Source organism: Anguilla anguilla, chromosome 4 (assembly GCF_013347855.1).
Source record: "Anguilla anguilla isolate fAngAng1 chromosome 4, fAngAng1.pri, whole genome shotgun sequence".
In the NCBI taxonomy this organism is placed as follows: domain Eukaryota; kingdom Metazoa; phylum Chordata; class Actinopteri; order Anguilliformes; family Anguillidae; genus Anguilla; species Anguilla anguilla.
In genome coordinates this window covers 47,048,095-47,073,316 of record NC_049204.1, presented here as the reverse complement: position 1 = coordinate 47,073,316, position 25,222 = coordinate 47,048,095, and the positions used below count along the sequence as shown (strand labels likewise).

At 46.7% G+C, this 25,222-nt stretch overlaps 1 protein-coding gene across 1 annotated transcript in view; it reads left to right on the top strand.

Annotated features, from left to right (window-relative positions):
* Positions 1-25,222, top strand: part of si:ch211-285f17.1 (sickle tail protein) — a 118,658-nt gene that overhangs the window by 74,064 nt on the left and 19,372 nt on the right. Inside the window, exons 3-9 of the mRNA XM_035413639.1 lie at positions 2,362-2,442; positions 4,963-5,158; positions 8,724-8,922; positions 10,801-10,894; positions 19,524-20,347; positions 22,648-22,752; positions 23,856-23,905. Of these exons, the coding sequence (XP_035269530.1) occupies positions 2,362-2,442; positions 4,963-5,158; positions 8,724-8,922; positions 10,801-10,894; positions 19,524-20,347; positions 22,648-22,752; positions 23,856-23,905 (1,549 nt within the window). The remainder of the gene's footprint in view (positions 1-2,361; positions 2,443-4,962; positions 5,159-8,723; positions 8,923-10,800; positions 10,895-19,523; positions 20,348-22,647; positions 22,753-23,855; positions 23,906-25,222) is intronic.

Here is a 25,222-nt window from a genome sequence, read left to right as displayed (position 1 = left end):
ATGGTTACTGTGGGGGAGAATATCTGGCTGTTTGTGCTACTCCTTAAATGCCATTGCAAGCAGCATCTGGTAAATAGATATGTCGAGGACCTCACGCGAGCTCCACGTCCTACAGTCCAAAGTCTGAAATCGATTAAGTTGATTAAGCCCAGCCCCAGCGGAAAGATAGCATTTTTTTGGGAAAGCCTTAGGGCAGTGCCTACGGGAGGTTGGGAAGGACAGTGTGTGTACCTGTCTCACCTTCACACGGGATGACAGAAGGTGTCTGATTGCTGGCTCGCGAATGTGCCCGTATGACTTCCCCGAGGCAGGTCAGGTTACTCTGAACAAAGGCCGGCCTCGCGGAGTGGCCGGGCCTGCACCCGTGCCCCGAAAGCTGGGGCGTAACTGGACACCGCGCTGGGACGCCGAACGGGAGAGGGGCGCAGCCGCAGGGCGGGAGCTGACACAACAGCAACCCCGCGTGTGGGGTTAGCGGCGGTGGGGGCGCGTTCGTCTGCGTCGAGTTCGCTTCAACAGCAGCAGGGAGGGAGGCACAAAGCGCAAACTATTCAGTCAAACTGCCAAACACCTCCAGGCTTGGATTGACTTTTAAGTGACATGAGTAAGAGGTTATGCATTGTCTATATGGTTTTCTCTACTGCAGTGAATAGCTGCTTTATCATAGGCGTTAACGTAGAATTGTGCACATCAGCTAATGATTCTGGTATAGTTTTCTTGATGCTTGGCAGTTGCCCTGCTCGAGGCAGTGGCCTTCTGAATGCATATTTAAATGAATTGGATCAAAAGAATATGTGTGGTTTCAGTGTCATTCAAAAAAAAAAACTAATTTCAGGAACCTTCTTGATAAAGTAAGTCAGTCCGTTCGGGAATAGGTCTCTCTTGAGTTGGTTGTGTGTGGCGGTCCCTGTGGCCATTTCTCCTTGTCATGTTCGGTAAGAATAATGGCATTCCAAAACTGTTATTTGGAAACACACTGAAAAGGCCATGTTTTGACATCATTTGTATGGGGGTGAGGATGACATCATGCATTAATGGGCGGAACAGTCTTCTCAAATTGCCAGCTGCCCAGTGGTCCCAAGGAATAAGCTTGCGTTTAGCACATTAAACCAAATTCTCCAGTTGATGGAAACTTCACTAATAAAATGATAAAGTCGAGAAAAAAGTCAGAAAGTTCCAAATGGTAAACCACATGTGAGACGATAAAACTGTAACCTAAAGAGTTGATCACTAAAAAATAAAACTGTAACCTAGAAATTATAATATAGTTTAACATTGCGTAAACAACGAGTGGTTACAACATATTAATCTCTGACAAATCAAAAGCTGTGCTGTGTCAGTGACCCGGTCAACAGCTTTAAGAGCCAGTCGTGTTTTTAATTAAAGGTTTTGTCATCAACTGCCGTGTGGCTGGACCGAGTTTCGCAGATGTAGGCTGAGGAACTGGACTTCTGTCAGCACTGGGAGAGTTAATTGGAAGCTAAGTTCATCCAGTGGCCACCTCGCCATTTGGCCGAGAGCCTAACTGGAGAGACATTTTTATACTTGAGCGCGTAATTGCCGGTTCCCTGGGGAGTGGGTGTAATTTATTGGCCATTGCGTTTACATTGTTAAAAACGCGTGTGCTGGTTTTATAGCCACAGTGCTTAAAGACAGACGGGCGGGTGCAAAGCCGTGTTATATCGTCAGATGGCGAATGGGCTGCTTTGCATTTGGCTGGATGAAAACATAGGTGGTTGCTTGCTTGGAAAATGAATACAGGAGTGCTCTTCGGTTCCAGTGTTGTGTAAAATGCTACAGTGCTAAAAATGTCTGTATGTACGCAGGTTTGGAGTCAGATGCTCAGTCTTTAAAGTTGAGGGCAGAAATGCGCTGCAGTTAGCCTAATACCTTTGCTCACTGTTAAACGTTCCTAACAGAAAACAGAAAGAAAGGATCTGGGGTCCTTGTATGCAGTATATTCATTTGTGTCACACTATTTGGAAGAGCCAGCATTCATTTTTTTTCTTAATTATTTACATTTTTTTGGGCAGCATATTTGGAATAGACTGCTTTAGAGAGCTCCAATGGTGAAATAAGTGTAATTATTCGTGACTTTTTTGAGGGTTTTTTCCATACATACCATGCAAATTCATTGCATTGACTGTCAATATGATGATGATGATTATTATTATTATTATTATTGTTTAATACCATGCCGTTTTTCCTCTAAATGGGTCTTTGCGGTACTGTGTACACACAGTTGTGTGTAAATCCCCAATGTGGCATTTAGCAACACAGATCTGTAAGTAGATTCCCTTTATCTTCTCTTCTGACCTTATGCCTCCCTGATTTGTCTCTGTAATCTCTTCATTCCAATAGGCCTTACAGTTCATGCTGTCCTCTCTCCATTCTGAACTTGACATTCAAAGGTACTTGCTGAAAATCGAATCATCCCAGAGAGTTAGTAGGCCATTTCTCTCATCTGCATCTTCTATGGGTGGTGTGTGTTTGTGTGTGTGTGGGTGTGTGCGTGTGTGCATGCACGTGTTTGTGTGTGTGTGTATGTGTATGTGTGTGTGTCTGTGTTTGCGTGTGTCTGCTGTGTGAATCCATTTCTCTGTACCCTGCATCCTCAACTAACCTGTCTCCTCACCCCTGGTGGTGTTTGCTCGATGCCCTCTGCTCTGCCCTGGTGGCAGAGAGCTCACGTGTGTGCCCATCGTGGCTGGCAGAGGTGTGCTATAACAAACTGATGCAGCTACCCACTAGCTTGTGAAGTCATTTATATGGCCAGACAGAGGGTTTTTAGCTGAAGCACATCCACAAGTTACCACTCCATACAGGGAGAGATAGCACTCCATATGCAGAGAGTTTGCACTCCATTCAGAGAGTTAGCACTCCATACAGAGAGGGATAGCACTCCGTATAGAGAGTTAGTGCTCCATATAGAGAGAGTTAGCGCTCCATACAGAGAGAGTTAGCGCTCCATACAGAGAGTTAGCGTTCCATACAGAGAGAGTTAGCGCTCCATACAGAGAGAGTTAGTGCTCCATACAGAGAGTTAGCGTTCCATACAGAGAGAGTTAGTGCTCCATACAGAGAGTTAGCGTTCCATACAGAGAGAGTTAGCGTTCCATACAGAGAGAGTTAGTGCTCCATACAGAGAGTTAGCGTTCCATACAGAGAGAGTTAGTGCTCCATACAGAGAGTTAGCGTTCCATACAGAGAGAGATAGCACTCCATATGCAGAGAGTTTGCACTCCATTCAGAGAGTTAGCACTCCATACAGAGAGGGATAGCACTCCGTATAGAGAGTTAGTGCTCCATACAGAGAGAGTTAGCGCTCCATACAGAGAGAGTTAGCGCTCCATACAGAGAGTTAGCGTTCCATACAGAGAGAGTTAGCGCTCCATACAGAGAGAGATAGCACTCCATACAGAGAGTTAGCGTTCCATACAGAGAGTTAGCGTTCCATACAGAGAGAGTTAGCGCTCCATACAGAGAGAGATAGCACTCCATACAGAGAGTTAGCGCTCCATACAGAGAGAGTTAGCGCTCCATACAGAGAGAGTTAGTGCTCCATACAGAGAGTTAGCGTTCCATACAGAGAGAGTTAGCGCTCCATACAGAGAGAGATAGCACTCCATACAGAGAGTTAGCGTTCCATACAGAGAGAGTTAGCGCTCCATACAGAGAGAGATAGCACTCCATACAGAGAGTTAGCACTCCATACAGAGAGAGTTAGCGCTCCATATAGGCTGAGTTAGTGCTCCATACAGGGAGTTAGTGTGCCATACAGAGAGAGTTAGCACTTCATATAGAGAGAGTTAGCACTTCATATAGTTCTCTCTGTTCAGTGACCTTTTAGTCACATTTTGAAGAGCCAGTGTGGCGGGGATCGTGTTACAGGATTTAATGGTCACTGTGGCTTCATTACTTTGTCAGGCTTTAGCTTTGAACCTGTGCCACCCCCGCACCTCCCCCCCTCTTGGGAACAATGTTCAGGCAACAAGGATTTGAGCATAAAAACAAGTGCATCAATCGTTGTCAAAGGAGCTGACTGGAAACTTCCTGGACTGACAAACGTAACCGATATGAACTAAGCCCATGGGGCTTCACTATCTGGACATTTACCTGTCCTGTGCCTGCAGTTGTTTTTACTGATACTGTAAATTCTGTATCCAGTAAGACAAGTAAAATGGAAGAAGTACTTTTAAATGGGCTTGTTTGCCAGCAGTAGTCTATTTTGAAGACTTGTGTGTGTCTGTTGTTTGAAGTGCTGCACGGCATTGGTTTTTCACACTTGTTTGGCTTGAATGTTTCCGCATATTCTTCATTTAAGATGCTTGAGTGAGGGCGCAGTGAGTAATCTCAGATCATCTTGGCCTGGAAAGAGGTTGTATTTCACTTGTAAACTGCTGTTGTGCAGAAATGCTTGGGATGTGCATGAAATGCATGCTTAATCTAGTCTGGGCCTTTTTCACTGCAGCGTCTCTCAGTTTGTTTGGAATTTCTGCAGGAAATAATTCACTGCTTTTTGTTTTTGTGACATCATTCTAGATGGAACCTCACTTTGACTTCTGTGTGCAAGTAGCCACAGTAAACGGGAACATACGGCTCGCGGTCTTAAGGGTTCTGGCTTGATCAGATAGAAATAAATAGGCTTCCTGTTTATTTTTGTAACCTTACAAATATGTAATAACAATATTCAATTGCCACATTGCACATTCTCACGGTATATTTAAACAAGATTGGCCTTTTCCATGAAGAAATGAGCTTTTTCTGTTTGGATAATTTTATATATTTGCATCGCCTCCGTCCATATTGGAACGGTCTGAGCACAGAGAGTTTTGAAATGGAAAAGTGCATGTATTTCAGGGGTGACAGCGGTGCGGTGATACACCACGTCGCCTGGGTGTAAACAGGCATTCGGAGGCGCACGTTCACTCTTCTCTCCCCCCCCCTCTTTTCGGCTTTCAGAGCAGGAGCCCCAAGCACTCCCCGAACCCGCAGCCTGGAGTCGGGGACCAGGCGGAGCACCTCTCCGTGGCCTCGCTGGAGTCTCTGGATGCCATGTCCGAAGGAGAAGCCCCCGCCGCCTTCACCCGGGGCACTCGCACTCGGGCCAGCTTGCCCGTGGTGCGGTCTGCCAACCAGACCAAGGACAGGTCGCTAGGTACCGCACCGCTCACCCAAACACTCTCACTTTCACATTTTACCATTATGATTGATTGATGCACTTCATTGACCCCGGTGGGTGAATTAACACTGTCACCGCACACAGCAGCAGAACACGCCAAGTAAAACAAAAGGGGCAGCCACTCGAACATTCCTTTTCATTAAGGACAATGACCCACAGTACGCACAGCACACTGATAAATGCTGTGCTGTCTCTTGTCTCATGTTGCTTGGCACTGTAATGTCTGTCTCCAGTATTCTGATCTTGGTAGTATTGCTGTGCTGGCTCTTGTACGCACATGCTCAGGGGGACCAACGGCAGGTCACAATTGCTTTCGTTTGTAAGTACAGTAGTCAACTGAGCTGGAAACGGCAAAATGACCACCAGGTTTTGTTTTGGACCCATGATACTATCCCATTCAAACATTTCAACATCGAATCAATGGCAGCTGTGGTCAAGTTAAGCCCCACCCCCAGGATGAAGGTCACTCATTTCACTCTCTCTCTCTCTCTCTCTCTCTCTCTCTCTCTCACACACACACACACACACTTTCTCATAAGGATTTATTACTGAATGGAAATACAAACGGATGTACAGACACACACTTGAACACATACACACGTACATACACTCATATGGATGCATGCACATGCCGACACATACTCATGCACTCATGTAGAAATACACACACATGCACAGACACACACTCTCTCACACACACAGACAGGTTGGACAGTCTCACCCAGTCCCTCAGCCAATACTGTTCTATAATGGGAGCAGGGATGTGGCTATTTAATTTAAAATAATTTGCATGCCTGAGTGATTAAATATTCTATTCACAATAGGCACTTATATTGTAAGGGAGATTAAAATGATGGCTTGTTACCAGTGAAGCGCTGTGCATACACGTCATCAGGACATTTCACTGAAGTATTTAAAAAACATTTTTTGACTTCTTCTGTCTAGGTCATACATTATCTACTCAGAACTACATTAGAGCGGCTTTAGCATATGCTATCCCTTCCTTAGTATTTTGTAAAAAAAAAGACAGTTTAACTGGAGTTTATGAGTGTATATAAAAAGGCTTACTGTGGGCTTATTTCATGGGAAAAGTTTGCTAGAAATTATGAAAATAAAGGATGTGATCAAAAGACAAATGTGATCAAAAGAAAGGATGTGATCCGGCCCCTCCCGCCAGCGGCTTAGCGAGGCTTTTGCATTATTTTTGTCGGCTGCATTCATTAATTTCTGCGTAGCCCCTCCTTTAACCAAAGTCTGTGCTCTCACAAGACTGAAACCACCAGGATTTTAAATCTTTCCAAGGACTCCTAGCCAAGAATGTGGAGGCTTCAGACGCGAAACCCGGGACCGTATTTATGAACTTCTAAGTGCACATTATGCAAAACACAGGGTTTGCCTGTGCGGGTGACCCCGAAGCTGCTGCTGCTGCTAGCACTGCCGACGCAGGCCTCGGTCTGGGCTGAGCAAACAGAGCTGAGGGAGCCCTGCGTGTGCAAGGGAGGGAGGGCTGAGATGCACTCACAGAGAACATCCAGCCTTCAGACGCCTTCCCACACTCTCCTGTGAGACGCCTGCACTTTTAGAAGCCATCCCAGTGCAGAAAAAGCTTTATCGAAACGAGCAGTGGAACCCTGAGAACTTTGGAATTGCTCTAAAATTACTATGTAAGTTCTCTTTTTTTCTTTCACTGTCTCTCTCTCTTTCTCCACTTTTATTACATGCCTTATATGGAAGTTCAGCTCCTGCTGTTGCGTTTGGATTACATTAGATAATACTCGTAATCCGTGTTCAAATCTGGCCCGAGGAAGAAAAAAGGGCAGGACTGTGGTGATGAGGTGCATTTGCATTTGACATTAATTAAGGTAATGCTGTTCATTTTCGGAAAAGAAAATGGTTGGGAATTGGCTTCGTCTTAAGCTAATTCCTTGGTGTCGGCCAACTGCTTCACTTACTCTGCACATTTGTTTCTAATTTGACGGCAGACTTGGCTCAGCCGCTGCATAGTGCAATTTGAGTCATTGCAACAATAAAGATGTCCTGTCGATAAGACCCTGAAGTGGTTAATTTTGAGGAATGGATTATCTAAAGAGTTTGGTCATTGAATATCTCTCTTTTTCTTTATGTTGGCATGTGGAACTTCCCCTTCAGTTTATGTCTCAGTCAGGCGAGGCTGCTTTTGGAGGGAAGTACAGAACTATTCACGGGAGGATAGACTACAGAAACTGTGAATTATTACTAGAAAACCAAGCTGACCAAATTTAAATGGCTGACCTCCGAAGGCTCGACTGGAAAATCATATCTAGTATTTCAGTAGCGTCTGGTAGCTGCCCCAAAGTTTCAAGAACCCCTGGAAAATCGTTCAGAACAAGGCATGCGTTCGTAATGAATTTGTCATAAACCGATAGCAAGTAAACTGTCCTTAGTAATAATGAAATTGATTATTTACATATGCAGGATCTTTAAGTACCCAGGTTTCATTGCTGTTTTAAGGACTTAATGTTTTCAGTGAACATCAGTTTAAAAAGTGGGGCCGTGCAGACACTTGCAATTAAAAAAGTATTAACATAACACCACCAATGTCAAGTTGAACTAATGACTCTGATGCTTTAAGTATTAAGTGCTTAGATGGGGAATTACGTTAATCAGTGAGTCGGAATTCTGTAGATGAAGTGAGCAGACAGGGGAACTGGTGGTATGAAAGTTCATTCATTGTTTTGGGATTTACTGGAACAAAATACCAAAATTCGCTAAAAAACCCAGACCCAGGCAGACCTGGAGTACGTGGGACGATAATGCTTAAAAAAATGCAAACTACAGAACTGTGGTAGACTGTGCAGTGGCTCAGAGCTTTCAGCAGTGCTACACTAGTCACTAATCTACTCGGTGTGTGGGCGTGTGTACTCCCTTGATGTAGACATGTGGTTGCTCTGTCCCGCCTGGTGGGCGGTGGGGCAGGGTGTGTCTCTAATCTGAGTCCCACTGTCCCGCCCACCCCAGAGACCTGGTCCAGCCACACCCCCTCTCATGTGTCTCTGCTCCCCTCCAAACTCTTACCTTCATCCGCACTGTCTCGTGTGTCTCTGCAAGCAAGCAGGTTTCCCTGCCTGGGGTTCTGACCAAGCTTTGCATCCTCAGATTGGGATATTTATTCTTAAACGTTACGTAGAACTGCAAATACATTGAATAATATTCCCCCAAAACATGTTAGAATACGTATGTTTTTACAAATAATTCATAATTTATTAAGATTTATTAATAGTGTATAGATTTTCTCATTGAAAGGCTTGAGTCCTGTATAAAAGCACAGTTCCTCATTCTTCCATGAATGCTTCAATCATGTGACTCTGCTGCAGTGAGCCTCTCGCTCTTGTTAACATATTTTAGCCTCCAAACCGGTATTCTTATCCACATATGTATGACTTCTTGAGGATTTTGACCCCGGACCCATAAAAACACGTCTAAGATGACATTGTGCCATTCTCAGAGGGAGCAGGCTAACCCGTGCCGGTGTTTGTTGTTGTCTTTGCCGTCCGTCTGGCAGGTGTGCTGTACCTTCAGTATGGAGATGAGACCAAGCAGATCCGAATGCCCAATGAGATCACCAGCGCGGACACCATCCGGGCCCTCTTCGTCAGTGCCTTCCCCCAGCAGCTCACCATGAAGATGCTGGAGTCCCCCAGCGTGGCCGTGTACATCAAGGACGACGCCAGGAACATGTACTACGAGCTCTCGGACGTGAGGTACGCCGATGCCTTCCAACCCCCCCGCCCGCCACCCCACCCCACCCCACCACCGACAACCACTTTTGCGACCTTGCGGTCAGGAAGGGACCGTTGACTCAGTCCTCACATAAAAAACGACTCTCAATTTCATCTGGAGGGATTTTTTATAGGTCTGGCCCCAGTAATGGGTCTGGCCTCGCGTCCTGCAGGAAGGACAAATGGGCCGGTGCTTGAGCCGAGCCCAGCCCCGGGCCCGCCGGGGCGGAAAGCTCCGGGCCTCCTCCCAGGGATGCACCCGTGTGTTTGGCTTTGAGAGAATCATTAACGGGAGTTAGTGCCTCTCTTTCTCTCACAGCTGCAGCGCTCCTTTTAGGCCTACAGCGCAAACAGGCAGCCCTCCTCTCACTTTCCTCTTGAGATTTTCTTTTAACTCGCAGTAGCCTTTTCTCAGGGCTGACCAATTCCTTGTCATAAAAAAGCTTAGCAGAAGAAGAATTTTGAAGCACCACGGTCATAACAGAACATGACTGCAAGGCTGTGGCCATTCCTGTTAAAACCTAGCTCATGCGCACGGAGCTTTTTATCTTTTGTTTTATTTTAGCCTTGAAAATAGCATATGGGATCACTGTCAATGACACCTCAATGGCATGTATGTAACTATTCAATAATTTGTCATTGGGGAAGGCTGGCTTTGTGCAGCCAGTGTAAGCAGGAGTTGGACACAGGGTAGTGAAAACTGCATCTAATTTGAATTTAATTTTGTTTAATTATGAGATGACCTTATTCAGAGCAGCTTAGAAGGCCATCACGGTATGATACATAAACACACTTTGTAATAGCTACGAATACATTTTGAGAGAACGTGCTCTGGCATACTAAATTACTGAAAAAAACAGTAATTATTTTATGCTGTGTATAGATGTTTTACTGCTTCCATTCATCGTAAATGTGTTATATGTTGTTTTTGAATAGTTCTGCACATAGTACAGTACCTAGGAATTGTCTTTAAAATAAAGGTTTCCATGTTATAGTATCAGGGGAATAAAACCTAAATAAATATATACCTTTACCTTATATTATTGCATTAACATGCTGTCAAGTAAGCTGTCATAACAGTCTGATAAATAAAATAAATAGAAATTCAGATTGCGAAGGATTCCCCGAGCTGCTTCTCCCTGTCAGTATTGATAATGAGAGGAGAGCTCCTCTGAGGGCGGCTTGAGGGGTTTATTGGCTTGGTTAACATGCGGCTGGCAGGACGGAATGCCAGACAGAATGTGGGACAGAATTCCCATTAGCACTTCTTTCCAGACTTTCCTGTATCATGTCTCAACACAAGCCGTCACTCAAGAGTTTGAGATGTTTTCCTGTGCTTGTGTGGCTGAGGGTTACACAGATTCATGTGTGTGTGTGTGTGTTCATGTACCTGCGTGTGTGTACCTTTGCATTTGTGTATGTATGTGTTTGTATGTATATGTGTGTGTGTGTACCTTTGTATGTGTGTGTGTGTGTGTGCCTTTGTATCTCTGTGTGTATGTGTGTGTGTGTACTTTTGTATGTGTGTGTGTGTGCCTTTGTATCTCTGTGTGTATGTGTGTGTGTGTGTGTGTACCTTTGCATCTGCGTGTGTGTGTGTCTATTTGTGTGTGCATGAGGAGCGTGAGTCTACTGTGTACTTTGCGATTGCTGCCAGTTTCCTGTATCAGCGTTGTAAAGCTGAATTGCTGTCACGTGACCCCGCGGGGTGGAGCTGCTGTGCTAGCCCTGCCGTACGGCTTTGGAAAGCTCACCTGTTGAGGGAGAGTCGCGGGAGAGCAGGTGAAGGCAGCGGGGTTAGGCTATGCTTTACGCCGAGGTCTGGCCCCCGCCCGTGACCGTGGCTGCGTTTGGTTGCAGGAACATCATGGATCACTCCTTCCTCAAGGTGTACCACAAGGACCCGGCGCACGTCTTCAGCCACAATGCCCGGCCCACCAACGGAGACAGCAGAGTGAGTACTGGACCCTCCGCTCTGCCGACACAGTGGCACCCGCCCGCCCTCCTGGCGTTCCACATTGTTCCTCCTCATCCTGGGGCCTTCTGAAGACTCTGATATAGGAACCCTCCTCTCAACCCCCAACCCTTAATCTGTTTATTGCAGCCTTTGTTCCACAGGAGCTTTTTTTTTTGTTTTGGTGGGGTGGGGTGAGATTGAATGAGACTTGTGTGCTCTTGACCAGGGAAGAGAATGAGAAACCTAAGGTCTTACACATTCCATATCCTGTTAAATCTTCCTAAGCCAGCACAATGGCCGCCTGTTTGTTTCCCGTCGATGTTACGGAACTAAACCTGAGGAGCCAATCTCTCATGTGTTTCCCAAATCCTTTTGGTCAACTGATCCCTGTCCACTTTAAACCCTGTGTGAAACGCACAAGTCACTCCCTCCTGCCTCCCTTTCTTTGGCTGACTGCTGGATCAAACTCTTTGAGTGAGAGAGTGAATGTTGCAAAAAAAAAAAAAAAAATATATATATATATATATATATATATATATATTTTTTATGTATGTGTATAATCTCGAAGGCTGTGAAAAGCTTTATAAATCATTCACAACCATAATTTAAGAGCTTCTCTTTTTGTCCTTAATTTTGATTTCACCAGTAATAAATCGAAATGTAATGTTTGAACTGATTCCGCAAACCCTTTTGCTGTGGATTTGTGGACTTTGGGACCATCCTATCTCAATCTGAGTCTTGTAACCATGGAAATGGTCATGTTGATTTTCAGCACGTGAACATTAAACTCATTCCTAACCAACTGAATGGTGTGCAGGCTGTAAAATGGTACTCTGCAGGGGTTTAATAGGTTGATTGCTTCATGCTCATTTGCATCAGGCGCTTGTGTGGCCACCTATACAGAGTTAAAATTGAACTTGGTGTCTTCAAGTGAGAAGCACATTATGTGCTGGCTTATTTACATTGTCGCACTGTGCAGGCCACCCACAAGTGACCTCGGGGGCCACAATGTCACCTGTCTAAGCATGACAAAAACTGCACAAACTAAAAAACACAGAGTTCCTTTTTGGTGGCTAGAGAAACACACAAAACAGAAACAGTTGTAACCTTAATCTTACAACAGCAGAGCGGTGATCGATTCATTTCAGTTTCTTTCTTGTGGCGCTGAGCTTCAATCTGATTTTATGACTCTCTTAGTATCAGAGGAAAAAGCCAAACAATGAAAGGCTTGTTCCTGTACTCCTGTTCCTGTTGGTTTGCAAACAATTCAACCTCTCCCCTCCTTCACACAGCTGAGAAAAGCTGTGGCTGCTTATTAAAGAGTGAGTCTGTCTGGCCTATCCGGGAAGCAGGACGCAGGTCACCTGGGTTGATTATAGGGACAGTGTTGTCCTGATTCCGCACGCACATGTCACGCTCTGCTCTGTTTCTCCTGCCTGCTCCCTGCAAGCACGCGCCGGAGCTCAGGACTGTGATGGGCGGAGAAATGGAAGGATTTCCGTTTTTAGAAACGAGTTTTCAATCATCATCAGTCAGTGCTCGCTGGGTGTGGTCTGGTAGAGTCTCCCATTCTGCCCTACATAAAAGCGGTATTATTGCCCTGCTGTGCACGGGCCAGCTTCTTTCGTGTGCTAATGGCAGATATATCAGTTTTGGTGAATCAAAGAGGTATTAGGGGTCAGAACACATTTGACAGAATGGTGCTACATGTATTTATGTAAAGCTAAAAAAAAATATCAGATCCTATTTTTCACGTAAATAGTTCACAGAGAGGAAGAGAGAGGGAAGGGTTAATACAGTGAACGACAGGGCGACTGTGTCAGTGTGAAAAAGTGCCTTGTATAGTATGAGTCACGGAGGCTGAACTTTGGGAACGGGCCTATCACTGTAGGCACTGGTAGGCTTGCTTCCTACAATATATGGACTGACTAAATCTACAGCAGTGTGATAATCAGTAGGTTTAATGGGGTGAGCTTTCGATGAATTCCGGTGGGTTGCGTGCCAAGAACGTATGCTTCAGAGATGCTTATGCTGCAGGAGTTGATGGTCCTTGCAGCGTATTTGCTCTAGTGCTGTGAGCATGTGTGTGTACATTGAAATGTGTAATTAGGCAGATGGCAAGGCTCAAGAGTTTAAACTCTTTTTTACAGGATTTCCTGGAGTCTGCCAGTCTCATAGTCTCGCGGGCCCCAAGAAGTGAGGGCCTTTCAAAATGCAGTCATGCCGTGGCGCATCTTGTTTTTTTAAAAGGTTTCACGGGAACTGCGGGAAAGTAAGCAGAAGCCGGGAACAGGTTGTTTCGGTTTGGACGCTGCACGCTGGCGGAGGTATGAAGGTGCACCTGCTTTGAGTTTATGCGCGTCGGTCGCTGGGCCGAAGCGATACCCCTCCGCTGTAACTGGGACCAGATGAGCCGGCCGCCCAGCCGCTTTCATCTCCACGGAGCCGATCGGCGCGCAGGAAATCTCTACAGCATGTTCAGAGCGAGCCCTACGGTTGCTGGGTACAAATGCTTTACTCTCCCGCTGCAATCTGGTGTACATTTACTGCATTAGGGCCTTCTAGTGTGCGCCTATGGGCTGCTGCACCAGCTGGTGCACTTTCTGTTTGTTAGTTAGTTTGTTAGTTAATGGCTTCACTGAGCAGTGTCCCTGATGTGCAGCACCCCAGTGGCTGGATTTGTGTTCACACTGTGGCACATTCACTTCCTCCCTGCACCCCCCACCTCCATAGTACAACTCGTAACTTTGATTTAGTAGTTAGCGTAAGTGTTGTACTTTTTCATAGTTAGTTTTATTGATTTTTGAACTCCTCAAGAAAATCATTTTCGATAGCAAGAAGACAAAAGAAAGATTTTGAAGAAAAGAGAAATTCTCATTTGAAATGTTAGTCAAAGTTAAGGACAAATGTTTGTCAAATTCCAGCCTCACTGTAACACAGCAGGGCTTAAACTTTACTTCTGACCTGCTGTAGGATACATTATTGAATAGTGCCGTCTGTGGTGATTATATAGGCATGTTGGCATGTGTGAGTGTGTGTGTGTGTGTGTGTGTGTGTGTGTGCATGTGTGTGTATATATGTGTGCAGGTGTGGTTGTCTATGTGTGTGCGTGTATGTGTGTGAGTGTGCAGGTGTGTGGGTGTATGTTGTGTGTGTGTGTGAGTGTGTGTGCGTGTGAGTCTCTGTAGGGGTATGTGGGTGTCTATGTGTGTTTGTGTTTGTGGGTGTGCAGGTGTGTGTGTGTGTGCGAGTGTGTGTGCGTGTGAGTGTCTGCGTGTGTATGTGGATGTCTATGTGTGTCTGTGCCCATCTGTCTGTGTGTGTGTGTGTGTGTGCGAGTGTGTGTATGTGTGTGCGTGCGTGTGTGTGAGAGGTAAAGTGAGAGAAAGTCATCGGTATTGTTCTATTTTCGTTGTCCATCTGAATATTTTGCTGCATGAGACCTTGGCACTGTCCCGCCCATGGTGAGAGTCAACATCAACTTTATTTCCGACAAATGTGGGGCACCATGTCCACGGAACAGATGTTTTCTGTTTTTCTTTACACAATAGTGCCATTCTTGTGGCTCTGTACTTGCAGTCTTCTGTAATTGTGAAATGGGACACTCGGTTTCTTGGAATGGCTAATACAATAATCAAACGGGAACCGCACCTGTTAAAACACTCATTCAAGATGGAGGCTCCCGGCAGACAGATGGGGGAGGCTTTGTGAATCCCCGTGTCTGGTGGAGCGGGGCAGGATGTACCCCTGTTTAAAAAGTAGTGCCCACTTTCACAGGCCTGCCTGTTTTTTTCACACAGCTTTCAGAATGCAGCTGCAGCTGCTTCAGACGTGACATCAGGAATGACCTTGAAGCACTGCGAGCTTGCATGTCCCACAGACCCGCGAACCTGTTAGCACAGACTCTCAGCACAAAGCCACATTTTCACCGTGCTCTCCCACAGCTCCGCATCAACCACTGACACCCGCTCCCCCCCCCAAAAAAAAAAACAGTCATAAAATGGCATCATCGTTAGCTTTTGCCTATCTGTGTTCGAATATAAAAGGTCACATTTCTCTCCTGGTAATTGGTGTCCAGTAGTTTGCCTTGCATAGATGGTGCTGCAGGCCTTGCTGATGTTTTAAGAGACCGCCTCTGTAGTGGCCTGCGGGTAACAATGAGAGAGCTCATTATAACAAATAGTGTGCAGTACCCCTCAGAACTGCCTCACGAATGTCTGCAATATTTTATCAAGGTTGGCCTATTTGTCAGGCAGCACAGTGTCCTCGGTAAGACTTTGCTCTTCAGTGTCTGGACCTGTGCGTGTGTTCTAATGCTCATTAGTCGTTTTGACAGGTTAACAGGTGCCTTTCCTGCCACTTTATTAGTGCGGTGTATCTCTGTGTGTCAGCAGATGTTATTGTGATTAGTGCATCCATAATAATAGCTCCACCATTCTGCTTTCAGAAGTTCTGTTATGTATACATTGCATGAATGGTGGCTTGACCAGTTGGAAATAAGTCTTAAGTTCAATAGTGTTGTGTAAACAATGGATTAATTATGGTGATAGTATTTCTGTCACTCACTTCCACATACAGTTGTTGAGCACATCATTTGAGACTTAATTACTGTAACCCTGTTTATGTCTCTGATTGTAATTTCTTTTACCATCTGTGCTGGTATTGCTTTGAATACAAATGGTGACACAAACTTATTTTTTGCTCAAATAGTTTTTAAATATTTGGTGCCATAAAGCAATCGATAAAACTCGTACTATGTTTTCGGAATGTCACCCTAGCGTCTCACAGCAGCTGGTAGTGGATGGGAAAAAATTAGCATGTTGCATGGTGTCCGTCATATATTAGATCCAGTGAGTTTGGGTCCGTTATGCATTCCTTTATGTGGACTTTGTAACCGAGAGATTCACTCAAGAAGGATCACCTGTCTCTTGTGTTTAGAGTTTCACTAGACTTTAAAAGGTCCACACAGACATGCTGTTTGAATAATTCCTTTTCCAAATGGAACAGCTGAATGTGCTTGGTCTCTAAACCCCCCATTGGTCCAACATAAGCCAACTGTCTTCACCGAACAGTTGTTCACTTAAAAAAGTGTAGATTTATTTTTTCAATATGTGATACATACCTTAGCTCCTCTGCCTTTTAAGGGTATAGTGTTGAGGATGAACACCGTGCATTTTTCTGTTATGGCGTATTTAGGTAGGTGTTTTTTTCCGATCGTTCTCTTGCCGAGGATGAAAGACTTTTCTTTACTTTTCCAGGTAACATCTGTTTGCAATGACTGAATTCCAAAGGGGCAGTTGCCATACATGGCTCCAGTTCAGAGTAGAAAGAGGATAATATCTACACAAAGAGTTTCAGACGGTACAAAAGACTGAGTTTCCTTTGATAAGATTTGTTCTGTACAGGGGACTCCGTGAACGCCAGAGAATGCACACCCTCTGAACGTGCATTGTGATTTGCCCTTTACCCAGTATGCAGGTGGATGCAGAGCTGTAATTGGAGAGAGAACAGCGTAACTTTTCCCTTTTTTAAGCAGTGTTCTGCTCACTAACTAAAATGAGCTACAGAGGAAAATACACGAAGGTTATGACCTTTTCCTGAACCTTTCAAAGTAAGAGGTCATGAAAATAAGTAGTTGGCAGACATTTTGGAACAAAAGGACTCAGTGATGATACTAATGAGGGTGAGGCTGTTTTCCTCCCTTGGAGCCAGTTCTACTTGGTTGTCTAATAATAGTGATAGCAGGGTCATATGAGTGGCTTCTCAAATGCCGAGATATTCATGTGCTGCGGATTCCTTTTTCTGGGGAAGCATTCTGAGAACTTTAAGCCAAGAAAGCAAACAGCTTCCATGAATTAGACAGAAGAGTTTATTTCACAGCTGTGAAGGCATACTGTGTGTAGTGATTTAGAGTCTCTGCTGGAGCATCGGCGCTCACATGTAATGGTGGACATAAAGTGTCTGCAGGGCTGTTCGTTTTGTGGATTTCGATCAAAGTTTATTTTAAACCAAGAATTTACCTTGGGCATTTCAAAATTCCTGTATTATTCTATGATTTAACCCTGTGTTCAATAGACTTGATTGATGATAACTGTCAATGTTTTCAACAGCTTCTTTTGTATTTTGTATACCACACTGAAAGTCAGGCTCTAGTGACTGGGTGTTTGGTCTTTGGTCAAATGCAGCCATTGATGTAGTCTTCTCTTGTTCTTTTCAACTACAGCATATACAAACACAGTCACACCCTTCTTACTCGATTTTTTTAAATTTTCAAAACAAAACAAGAAAATACTTTTGACGGTTCACAGCCAGCATTGTGGAACAGTGACGCAACTAAAATACATTTTTCCCGATCATGATTTGTGAAGTTCGGTGTACAATTAGGCGTAACTTGTGACTCACGGCTCAAGAGACAACTGCACCGACAACAAAAAAAAAATGACACATAATGGATGAGTGATCACCTGAACTTACGGAAACGCTGTGGAAGCCTTGGTAACATAAAGCTTCCTGCTTTGTACTCCATTTACTGAGATATATAATCCTGAACGAAGGGTTGTTTTAATTCAAAACAACTTCCTGCTCTTTCACCTAGGGAATTAGTACATCCTTCGGTTGAATAGTACTGTCTTGTGTGCTGACGGATTCAGTGTGCCATAGCTATGTCCTGTAGAGAGCTTCTTTTCTTCTGGCCCTTACCCTAGGGGCTCCTTCACCGGTATGGACTGTCTCTGAGAAAACAGAGCTTCTCTTTGCACTGCATTCTGGGACAGGTGCTCTTGATGCCGGTGTTGAGCCTCGGGTCGGGCCGGCACCTGCGGGTAGAATTACGGCCCCTGCTCGTGCGAGCACACCCGTCACCTGACCCAAAGCGGGAGCGGGACCAGAAGGCTCTTCTGACTCTATTCAGCAGTTCCGCACTCAGCCATGCACTCGGTTTTGTGTTGATCTTGGCCCAACTGTATTTGCTCATTTAATTCAGGCCAATGAGGTACTGTACTCCTGTGAAAACAGGAGAAATGCGCCACTGGTTAAACAAACAGCATCGGTTTATTCAGTATCAGTTTACAAATAAATATCCTCACTAATTAGATGTGGGTTGGTGTGGGAAGGCGATATTATACGGTATTATTGAGAAAATATTACTCTCGAGCCTCAATCTCTACAGCTTAAAGAAATTGAATAATTCTGTTCTATAGTGCTGGGCTCTGCAAGTGTGCTCTTGTGACAGCAGTAGAGCTTCCTCCATCCATGTGTGTCATTTTGTTCTTTTGTCCAGATTGCCCATTTATAGAGCCAGGTCTTTGCTGAAGCAATTCGGGTTAAGTGTTTCACTCAGAGCGATGACAGCGATGTCTTTGGGAGGACCAAGCCTGCGGAATGCCAAGCAGTGAGGGAGCAGGTCCTGTCCCATGAGGCCAGGGGCACCACCAGGAGTTTTGAGCCCCATGAAAAGATCTCATATTGGGCCCCACCACCTGTCTCCACCGGTTCTAATATTTTTTGAGATCCCCTGTCAGTCAGGGCCCTTAGGATCGTCCTAACTCTCCACCCCCCACCCTTAAAGAGGTTGCAGCATGACTAGGGGCCGAGGGCCACAGTGGGAGTAATCCCAGAACAGCTTCGCCAGCCGTCCCACTGAACCCTGAGGTTCAGAGCAGAGCATGGTGGCCCTTATCTGCACAACACAACATGTCCTCTCCCTTCAGTTTTTAGGCACAGTAAAACGCTCAGTGTAAATCAACTCTCACAGAGTACGTATGATCCATAACACAGGATATTTTACTGCGTGGGCACAGTCCTCGATTCCCCTAGCCAGGAACATGGCTCTCAGTGGTGCAGGCTCAGCTGTGTGTGCTGCTGTTGGGTGGTCAGGCTGCTTTGCTTCAGCCTCCGGTCTCAGCAAAATGAGTTCACCTGTTGCATAGCGATGCGATGCGATGCGATGTGATGCAATGAGTTTCTTCGATCCGCCGCGTCCTCGCGGGTCCTCTCGCAAAGCTCGGCTGAACGCCGGTAATGACCAGATTTGTCACAACAGTCTCCTGCCGGCATCTAAAACGCCACCGCCCGCTCCCCCTCCTGTGTTCTCCCACGTGATGCATTCAAAAAAGACTCCTGCCTTTATTGGTAAGGCTGTAATCGAGGGCAGGAGCCTGAGTAAACACACAGAAACGCCGGCAAAGATAAGATGCCGGTTCAAAATAGAGCTTTTCCATGGACCTGTGGGAAAAATCCCGCAATGGTTCAAAGTGCTGTTTTTGAGGCCAGTTAAGACGCCTGCATATTTTGGGTGAGGAGAAGAATGCCGATGTGTGCAATATCTGCCCAAGACCTACCAAGTCGAGGTAAACAAAAAGCTCCTGGTTAATTGCATTCCGACTCAATGTGCAGCATTGTCTTGGTCAAAAACAAACAGTTTTAGCAGGGCTAAAAGGAAAATGTGTTTGCACTGGCTTGGCAGTAGAAACAGAGGAGATCTGCTAAACAAGCCAGGTTTGCCCCAAGGAATCCTGAGGAATGTGACTTGACTGGCCCCGGGCCTCGAAACCTGGACAGGGCGTTTGGTAAACACATTTAAAGAGAGCGCTTTCGGCGCGCTGTAATGATGTTTGTCTCTCCGCAGATGCACAGGGAGATGCTGTACGGGGGCAGGGAGGGGCAGCTCACTCTGAGTCGGCAGCCCATGAGCCCCCCCGCGGCCCACCCCATGGCAGGCACTCTGCCGCCCAACGCTGGCCTCTCTATGCCCCCCTCGCCCTCCAGGATCCCCTACGGGCCCCGCGGTGGGGCCATGCCCGGCAACGCCACCCTCCCCAGGGACCGGCTGTCTAGCGTGCCCCCGAACCGCTCCGTCTCGCCCTGCCCCAGCGCCATCCTGGAGCGGCGGGACGTCAAGCCCGACGAGGACGTGAGCAGCAAGGGCGTGGCCCTGGCGCGGGGCGAGGGCCTGTACGCCGACCCCTACCTGATGCACGAGGGTCGCCTGAGCATCGCCTCGTCCCACAGCGGCCACCCGGGGGACGTCCCCGACCACGGCATGGGCGGCTTCCACCGCGCCTCCGTCCGCTCCAACAGCTCCTACGCCAGCTCCACCATGAGCTCGGACGGCGCCGAGCACCACAGCCTCTACAGGCAGAAGTCCCGCAAGTACGGCGACAGCCAGCTGCCCACCCTGGGCTCCAAGACCCCGCCCCCGTCGCCCCACAGAATGGCCGACGTGCGGCTGGTGGACATCCACCCCGGCCAGGCCGCCCACATCCCGCCGCAGGGCGTTCAGATGGAGAGGGGCTCGCCCGTGCGCCACTCCTTCAGGAAGGACAGCTCGGGCGGCATGGAGACGGTTACCAAGGCCAGGAGCAACATGGCCTCGCCCGTCATCGCCGACCTCCCGATGGGACAGGGGGACAGGCCGCCCCACGCCATGTCCTCCAACGACCCTCAGACACGGTAGGACCCCCACACCCCCCCCCCCCCCCCCCCAAGATGAAGAGTGTATGCATGTCGATATGTCTCTGTGGCAGTATGTAATTGTGGCAGTCAAACATGGCTGCTGTTGCGTGTTACACAAGTCAGCATTTTTAATCGCAAAATGGCAGAAAAAAAAAACTAAAACTCTCCAGCAAGTTATAACCGGCTTTTCCTTCCTATGAGTGTCAGATCATTGGAATGTACTAAAAACGAAAGACTTCAGAAAATATCCACCCATAAAATGTTTTCCTTTTTCTTTTCTTTTAGATAATAAGCAGTTCCTTTTTAAGTATGCCTCCTTGCATTCTATTATTTGGCAATAAATGTTGTGGCTATTTTCGGAGTGCTGCTTTGTGTGATTGAAGGGTGGAGCAAATATTTACAGGAAGCCGTACAAGAAATCTACCCAGCACAGGAATCAACGGTTGTCTTTTTGGCATGGCTAAGCGAGGTCATCGGGTAGATGCTTTCACCGAATACCAAAGAAAATATTGACCGTATATCGCAGGCCTTTTGAATCACTGCCGTACTTAATTCTGTGAAAGAGCGATTGGGATCAAACGTACCGCAAGCTTTTCAGCAGGACCAACAGCGCAACACAAACACACTGTTTTATTAAAATCAGCTCAGGTCGTTCTCTGATTTTCATCTGAGGGAATCTGTGGCCATGGCACTGATATTTAACTAAACAAAACTTATTGGAATTTTTTATTGAAACTTTATTAAACAATATGCCCAAGGAGTATGGAGACTTGGCTTAAAATGTGTGCTCCCTATTCGTATTGGATACATGTCGGATCATGGGGATTAAGGTGAGCTGGGTTGTGTGTCCGTTCACTGTACACATTTAGAGGTACAGCAGTGAGGTACTTACTGTGCGCATAATTCAAAGAGCGCCTTCCATTTTCATTTCCTTTAGGCAAATTATGCAAATTCCAACGAGCTACTCAGTCACATGAAGTTTTCATTTCAGATTCCCCGGAGCATGGGAGACGTAGTCGCAAAGCGAACAGGGGCTCAGCAGCAGACTCTGGTCTGATGCTGTTTCCTGCTTTCACAAGGAGCTCATCTGGCTTTGACATGTCAGTGACAGGCTGTGTCGTAGGGACAGACAGGAGGCTCAGCCGCAATGAGAAACTCTATGTGACTCGGTCCAGCTCCTTCAATTGTGAACCAGGAAATGCTATGGACTTGAAGCCCTCCAGTGAATCTAGGGAAACCGTCATTAGATGATTAAAGGCATGCCATGCTGTTGGCCAGCTCCTTATTCTCCCGTGATAGTTTTCTTTATTGGTTTTCGTAGGAGCAAAAAAAGGTGTCCTTGAAATGTTTGCGTTTGAGTCTGTTTGCTGGTGTCTGTTCCCTGGGCAGCTGTGACGCATCGCGCCAAAGTTACGCATGTCCTCCTTATCAAACGCCTTCCTCGGTCCGCACTATCTCTGTTTTGAAAAGTTGTGCAGTCACGCCGTGGATTCGCCTCTTTCTGTTCGCACGCACGCACTCTCCTTCTGAGCTGAGCGCCCGTGTGCGTGGGGGCTCTCACCCGACATAGTGCCATCTGACCAGGCTCAGCAGCTAGGGGGTCTGTGCTCCCGTGGCAGTGCTGGCATGGAGGTCGCCTCACACACCCCAGCCCCGCAGCAGCTGACCCGCGCCCTGCGGCAGCTGCAGCGGTCGGTTGTTAACAGTCTCCATTTCATGGAGGACAGTAGAGAGGAATTCCAGCGTAGGAGGGGGATCTGGTCAGCTGATAAATAAGTGAAGGGCGATGAATGAGTGGGAACAAAACACGCTGTTGCATCGCCGGTTGCTCCCTTAATGGAATCCACTATGGAAACAGTGAATCTGTGGCTAACGATGCCAGCGTCCACTCGACACTGACATTGCTGCCTGCAAAGTCTTTACAGCAAGGCGTCCTTTTGTGATGCTTTGTACTGGTATTTGAAAAGAAAATGTAAAACAGTAACACTTACACGCGTTTGCTTTAAGTCAAGTCATAAATAACCATGAACATAAACTCACTAATGCGGAGGAAAGGCTGGCAGATAAATACTAATATAGTAATAAAGTTTATTATCATTTGTACGATAATAGAGAGCAATCTTTGTCGCAGGCAATTAACGTGTTGAGGTTCTGCGAGAAAGGGCCAGCAACGGTTTTAGAATCTCCGGCCATGCATCACAGACGGCCATCCCATGTGAAATATGTCTGTGATGCATGCGTAGTGCAGTTTTTGGAAGGTAATAAAGTTTTTTTTTTTTTCAATGTGTCTGCTGCAGAGAGCGAATGAAGGCCATGGAGCAGCAGATTGCCAGTCTAACAGGGCTTGTTCAGCACGCACTTTTCAAAGGGCCAACTGCCAGCAGTGCCAAGGAGGCCTCCAGGTGAGCGAGGACAGAGGGGATCATGGGAGTTTTTCGGAGATAAGCCTCTCCTTCCAGGCAAGCAGAAAAGCAATAACAGCAGATAAACGAGTTTTCCATATCATCTCCGCCGATGCGGATCATTCAGAAAAATATTTTCTCGAGTGAAATGGCGGGATGAAGAGCGGCATTGAATCAATTTTCTTTGGCGGACGGTCGAGGTCGGAGGGGCCGATTTCAGAAACATCCCGATCTTTGTGTGTTAGAGAAGGATTAGGAGCTCACACCATTAAATCAGTGCAGCGTATTGTCCTCCGCACTGAGAGGCCAGGGGGAGGGAGGGCTGGGGCTTTGGGATCGCTTGCAGCGAAGGCCTCTGTTTGATCTCCAGGGCAGTGTGTGCATCAGGCTTTTATGAAGCCGTTATCATCAACCTTCATTTTACTCGGAAGCCACGTTGAGTTGCCCCGGGACGTGGAGGCGGTGGTTCCTCTCTCGGGTGGAGCTCTCTGAGCAGGTGTAGAAGCGGCCCCCGCTGCTCCACCAGCATTCCTGTGGGGATTACTTCCGTGACCCAAACAGGGTCACGCAGAGCTGGCTTAAAACATCGCCTGAAAAAAAATCCCTGCTGATGAAGAGGGTTCTGCGGCTCTCTGTAAGATGTGTGTAAGTGACTTGGGAAAAACAGACGCTGAAAAAAAAGCGCTGCCATTTTCACTGCTCTTGAAGCCGGTCGTACAGCTGGACAAGGTTGCGGACTAAATGCTTGATTTAGCCTTACAGTAGCTCAGGGCTTGTGGTCTGTGAAATAGCCCAATAAAGAGGAGCATTATTGAATTTGCCCGTGGATCCAGAAGCGCGCATCCCCTGCAGCCATGGCGGTAAAGATATGTAGGTATTTCAGCCGGGCATATTCCTCTCCATATTTGCTCGAGGGAGGGGATGGCACTGGTTTATGGTGTGCTTTCCTCTCGGTGGATCATATCGATCTGTGTGCCTGTGTGTTTGCTTGGACTAATCCAGTTACCTGTCACTTCTCAAATTGTGCTGTCTTTAATGCCTCATCGACGAAACCCGCCTCAACAGGTCTTTATTATCCCTCTCTTTCTCTCTCTCATTTGCAGTGACAAAATGGTGAAGAGGGCGTCCCCTGTCCACAGCGCAAACAGCGGAGGTGAGCGCCGCTTTTCTCACATTACCGGGTTATTGTGTACGTGCGTCAGTGTCTGCAGTGCGTCTGCAGTGCGTCTGAAGTTCGTCTGCAGTGCGTCTGCTGCCTGCCGTTCAGTATGGCATTACGCACACGCTCCTGCCCTTTCACACGGAGAATAAAAACATTCCAGCAGACACCTGCGTAGCTCTGCAGGGCGTTATAAGGACCCTTTGTGAAAGGGGGGACTTTTATTGTGTGGATGAGAGCCCCCATGTTCAAGACCAGACATGATCTTGATCTTTCAAGTGCCAGGGTCATGTGAAATAGTGAGCGCGGATTGGCCCATTTTGCAGGAAACATTTATTCAGATCTAGGGGCCCGGGGGGTGGGGGAGGTGTTGGGATTTAACTCTTTAAATGAAAGCCCATGCACAGAAGCTCTTGTAGTCAGGAAATGCTGTCATTTAAACAGTGAATTTGAACAGATAGTTCCCAAAAAGCTGTTGTTTCTGGTTGATGTTTGTCTGTTGTATTCTCATCACAAGGCAGCAACACAGCAGTGCGCTGTTATAAACTTTATTTTCGGTTTCGAGGAGGCTGACATTGATTCAGTCTGTGGCTGTCGCCTGATGGAGTCGTGATAAAACAGAAAGCTGCGCCGGGGACACAGTGAAGCTGAAACAAACTGGTCTTTACCGGACCGGCGAAGCGCTTTGATTTGGCACGAGTTAAGTGTTGTGAAACACATTGTTAAAATCAAGCATGGCCATCTCGTCTAGGAAGCAACTCAACCATGGAGTCTGGAGTCCAGAATCTACAATCTATTATTTCTTCGTAAGAACCTGGGCTTCCTTGTCATTTCAGACTTCCTGGTCTTAGTTCAGAAGAATTTATTGTCTGGATCTGTTTTGGTTTCTATGATTACTCTAAGGCCAACGTAATCATTTGGTTTCTATGATTACATAAAGACCAAACAGCATGGCCCTTCATGTCTTACAAAGCGGCTATGCTGATTATTGCAACACAGAATGAATCACGTTCGTAAATCACAGTGTTCAACCCGTACTGCTCTTTGACGCATTTGTCATTCGTGATGTCATTCTGAGTGCAGTGGCATAATCAACAATCTCTCAGTCAGCAGCAACAATGGGAGCATTGACACTGCACAGCGGCGCTCACCGTAGAGTTGGTGCTGTTCATTGGCCTGGGTATTACTCCCATTCACTTAGCGTGTTGCTGGAGGGGAGGCTGCAGCAGCCTCAGCCGGCTTCGAGCCAGCCTTAGAGCGCGGTCCCTGCCTCAGCCTCCGGGCACCGCGGTGTGCCAACAGCCAGAGGCG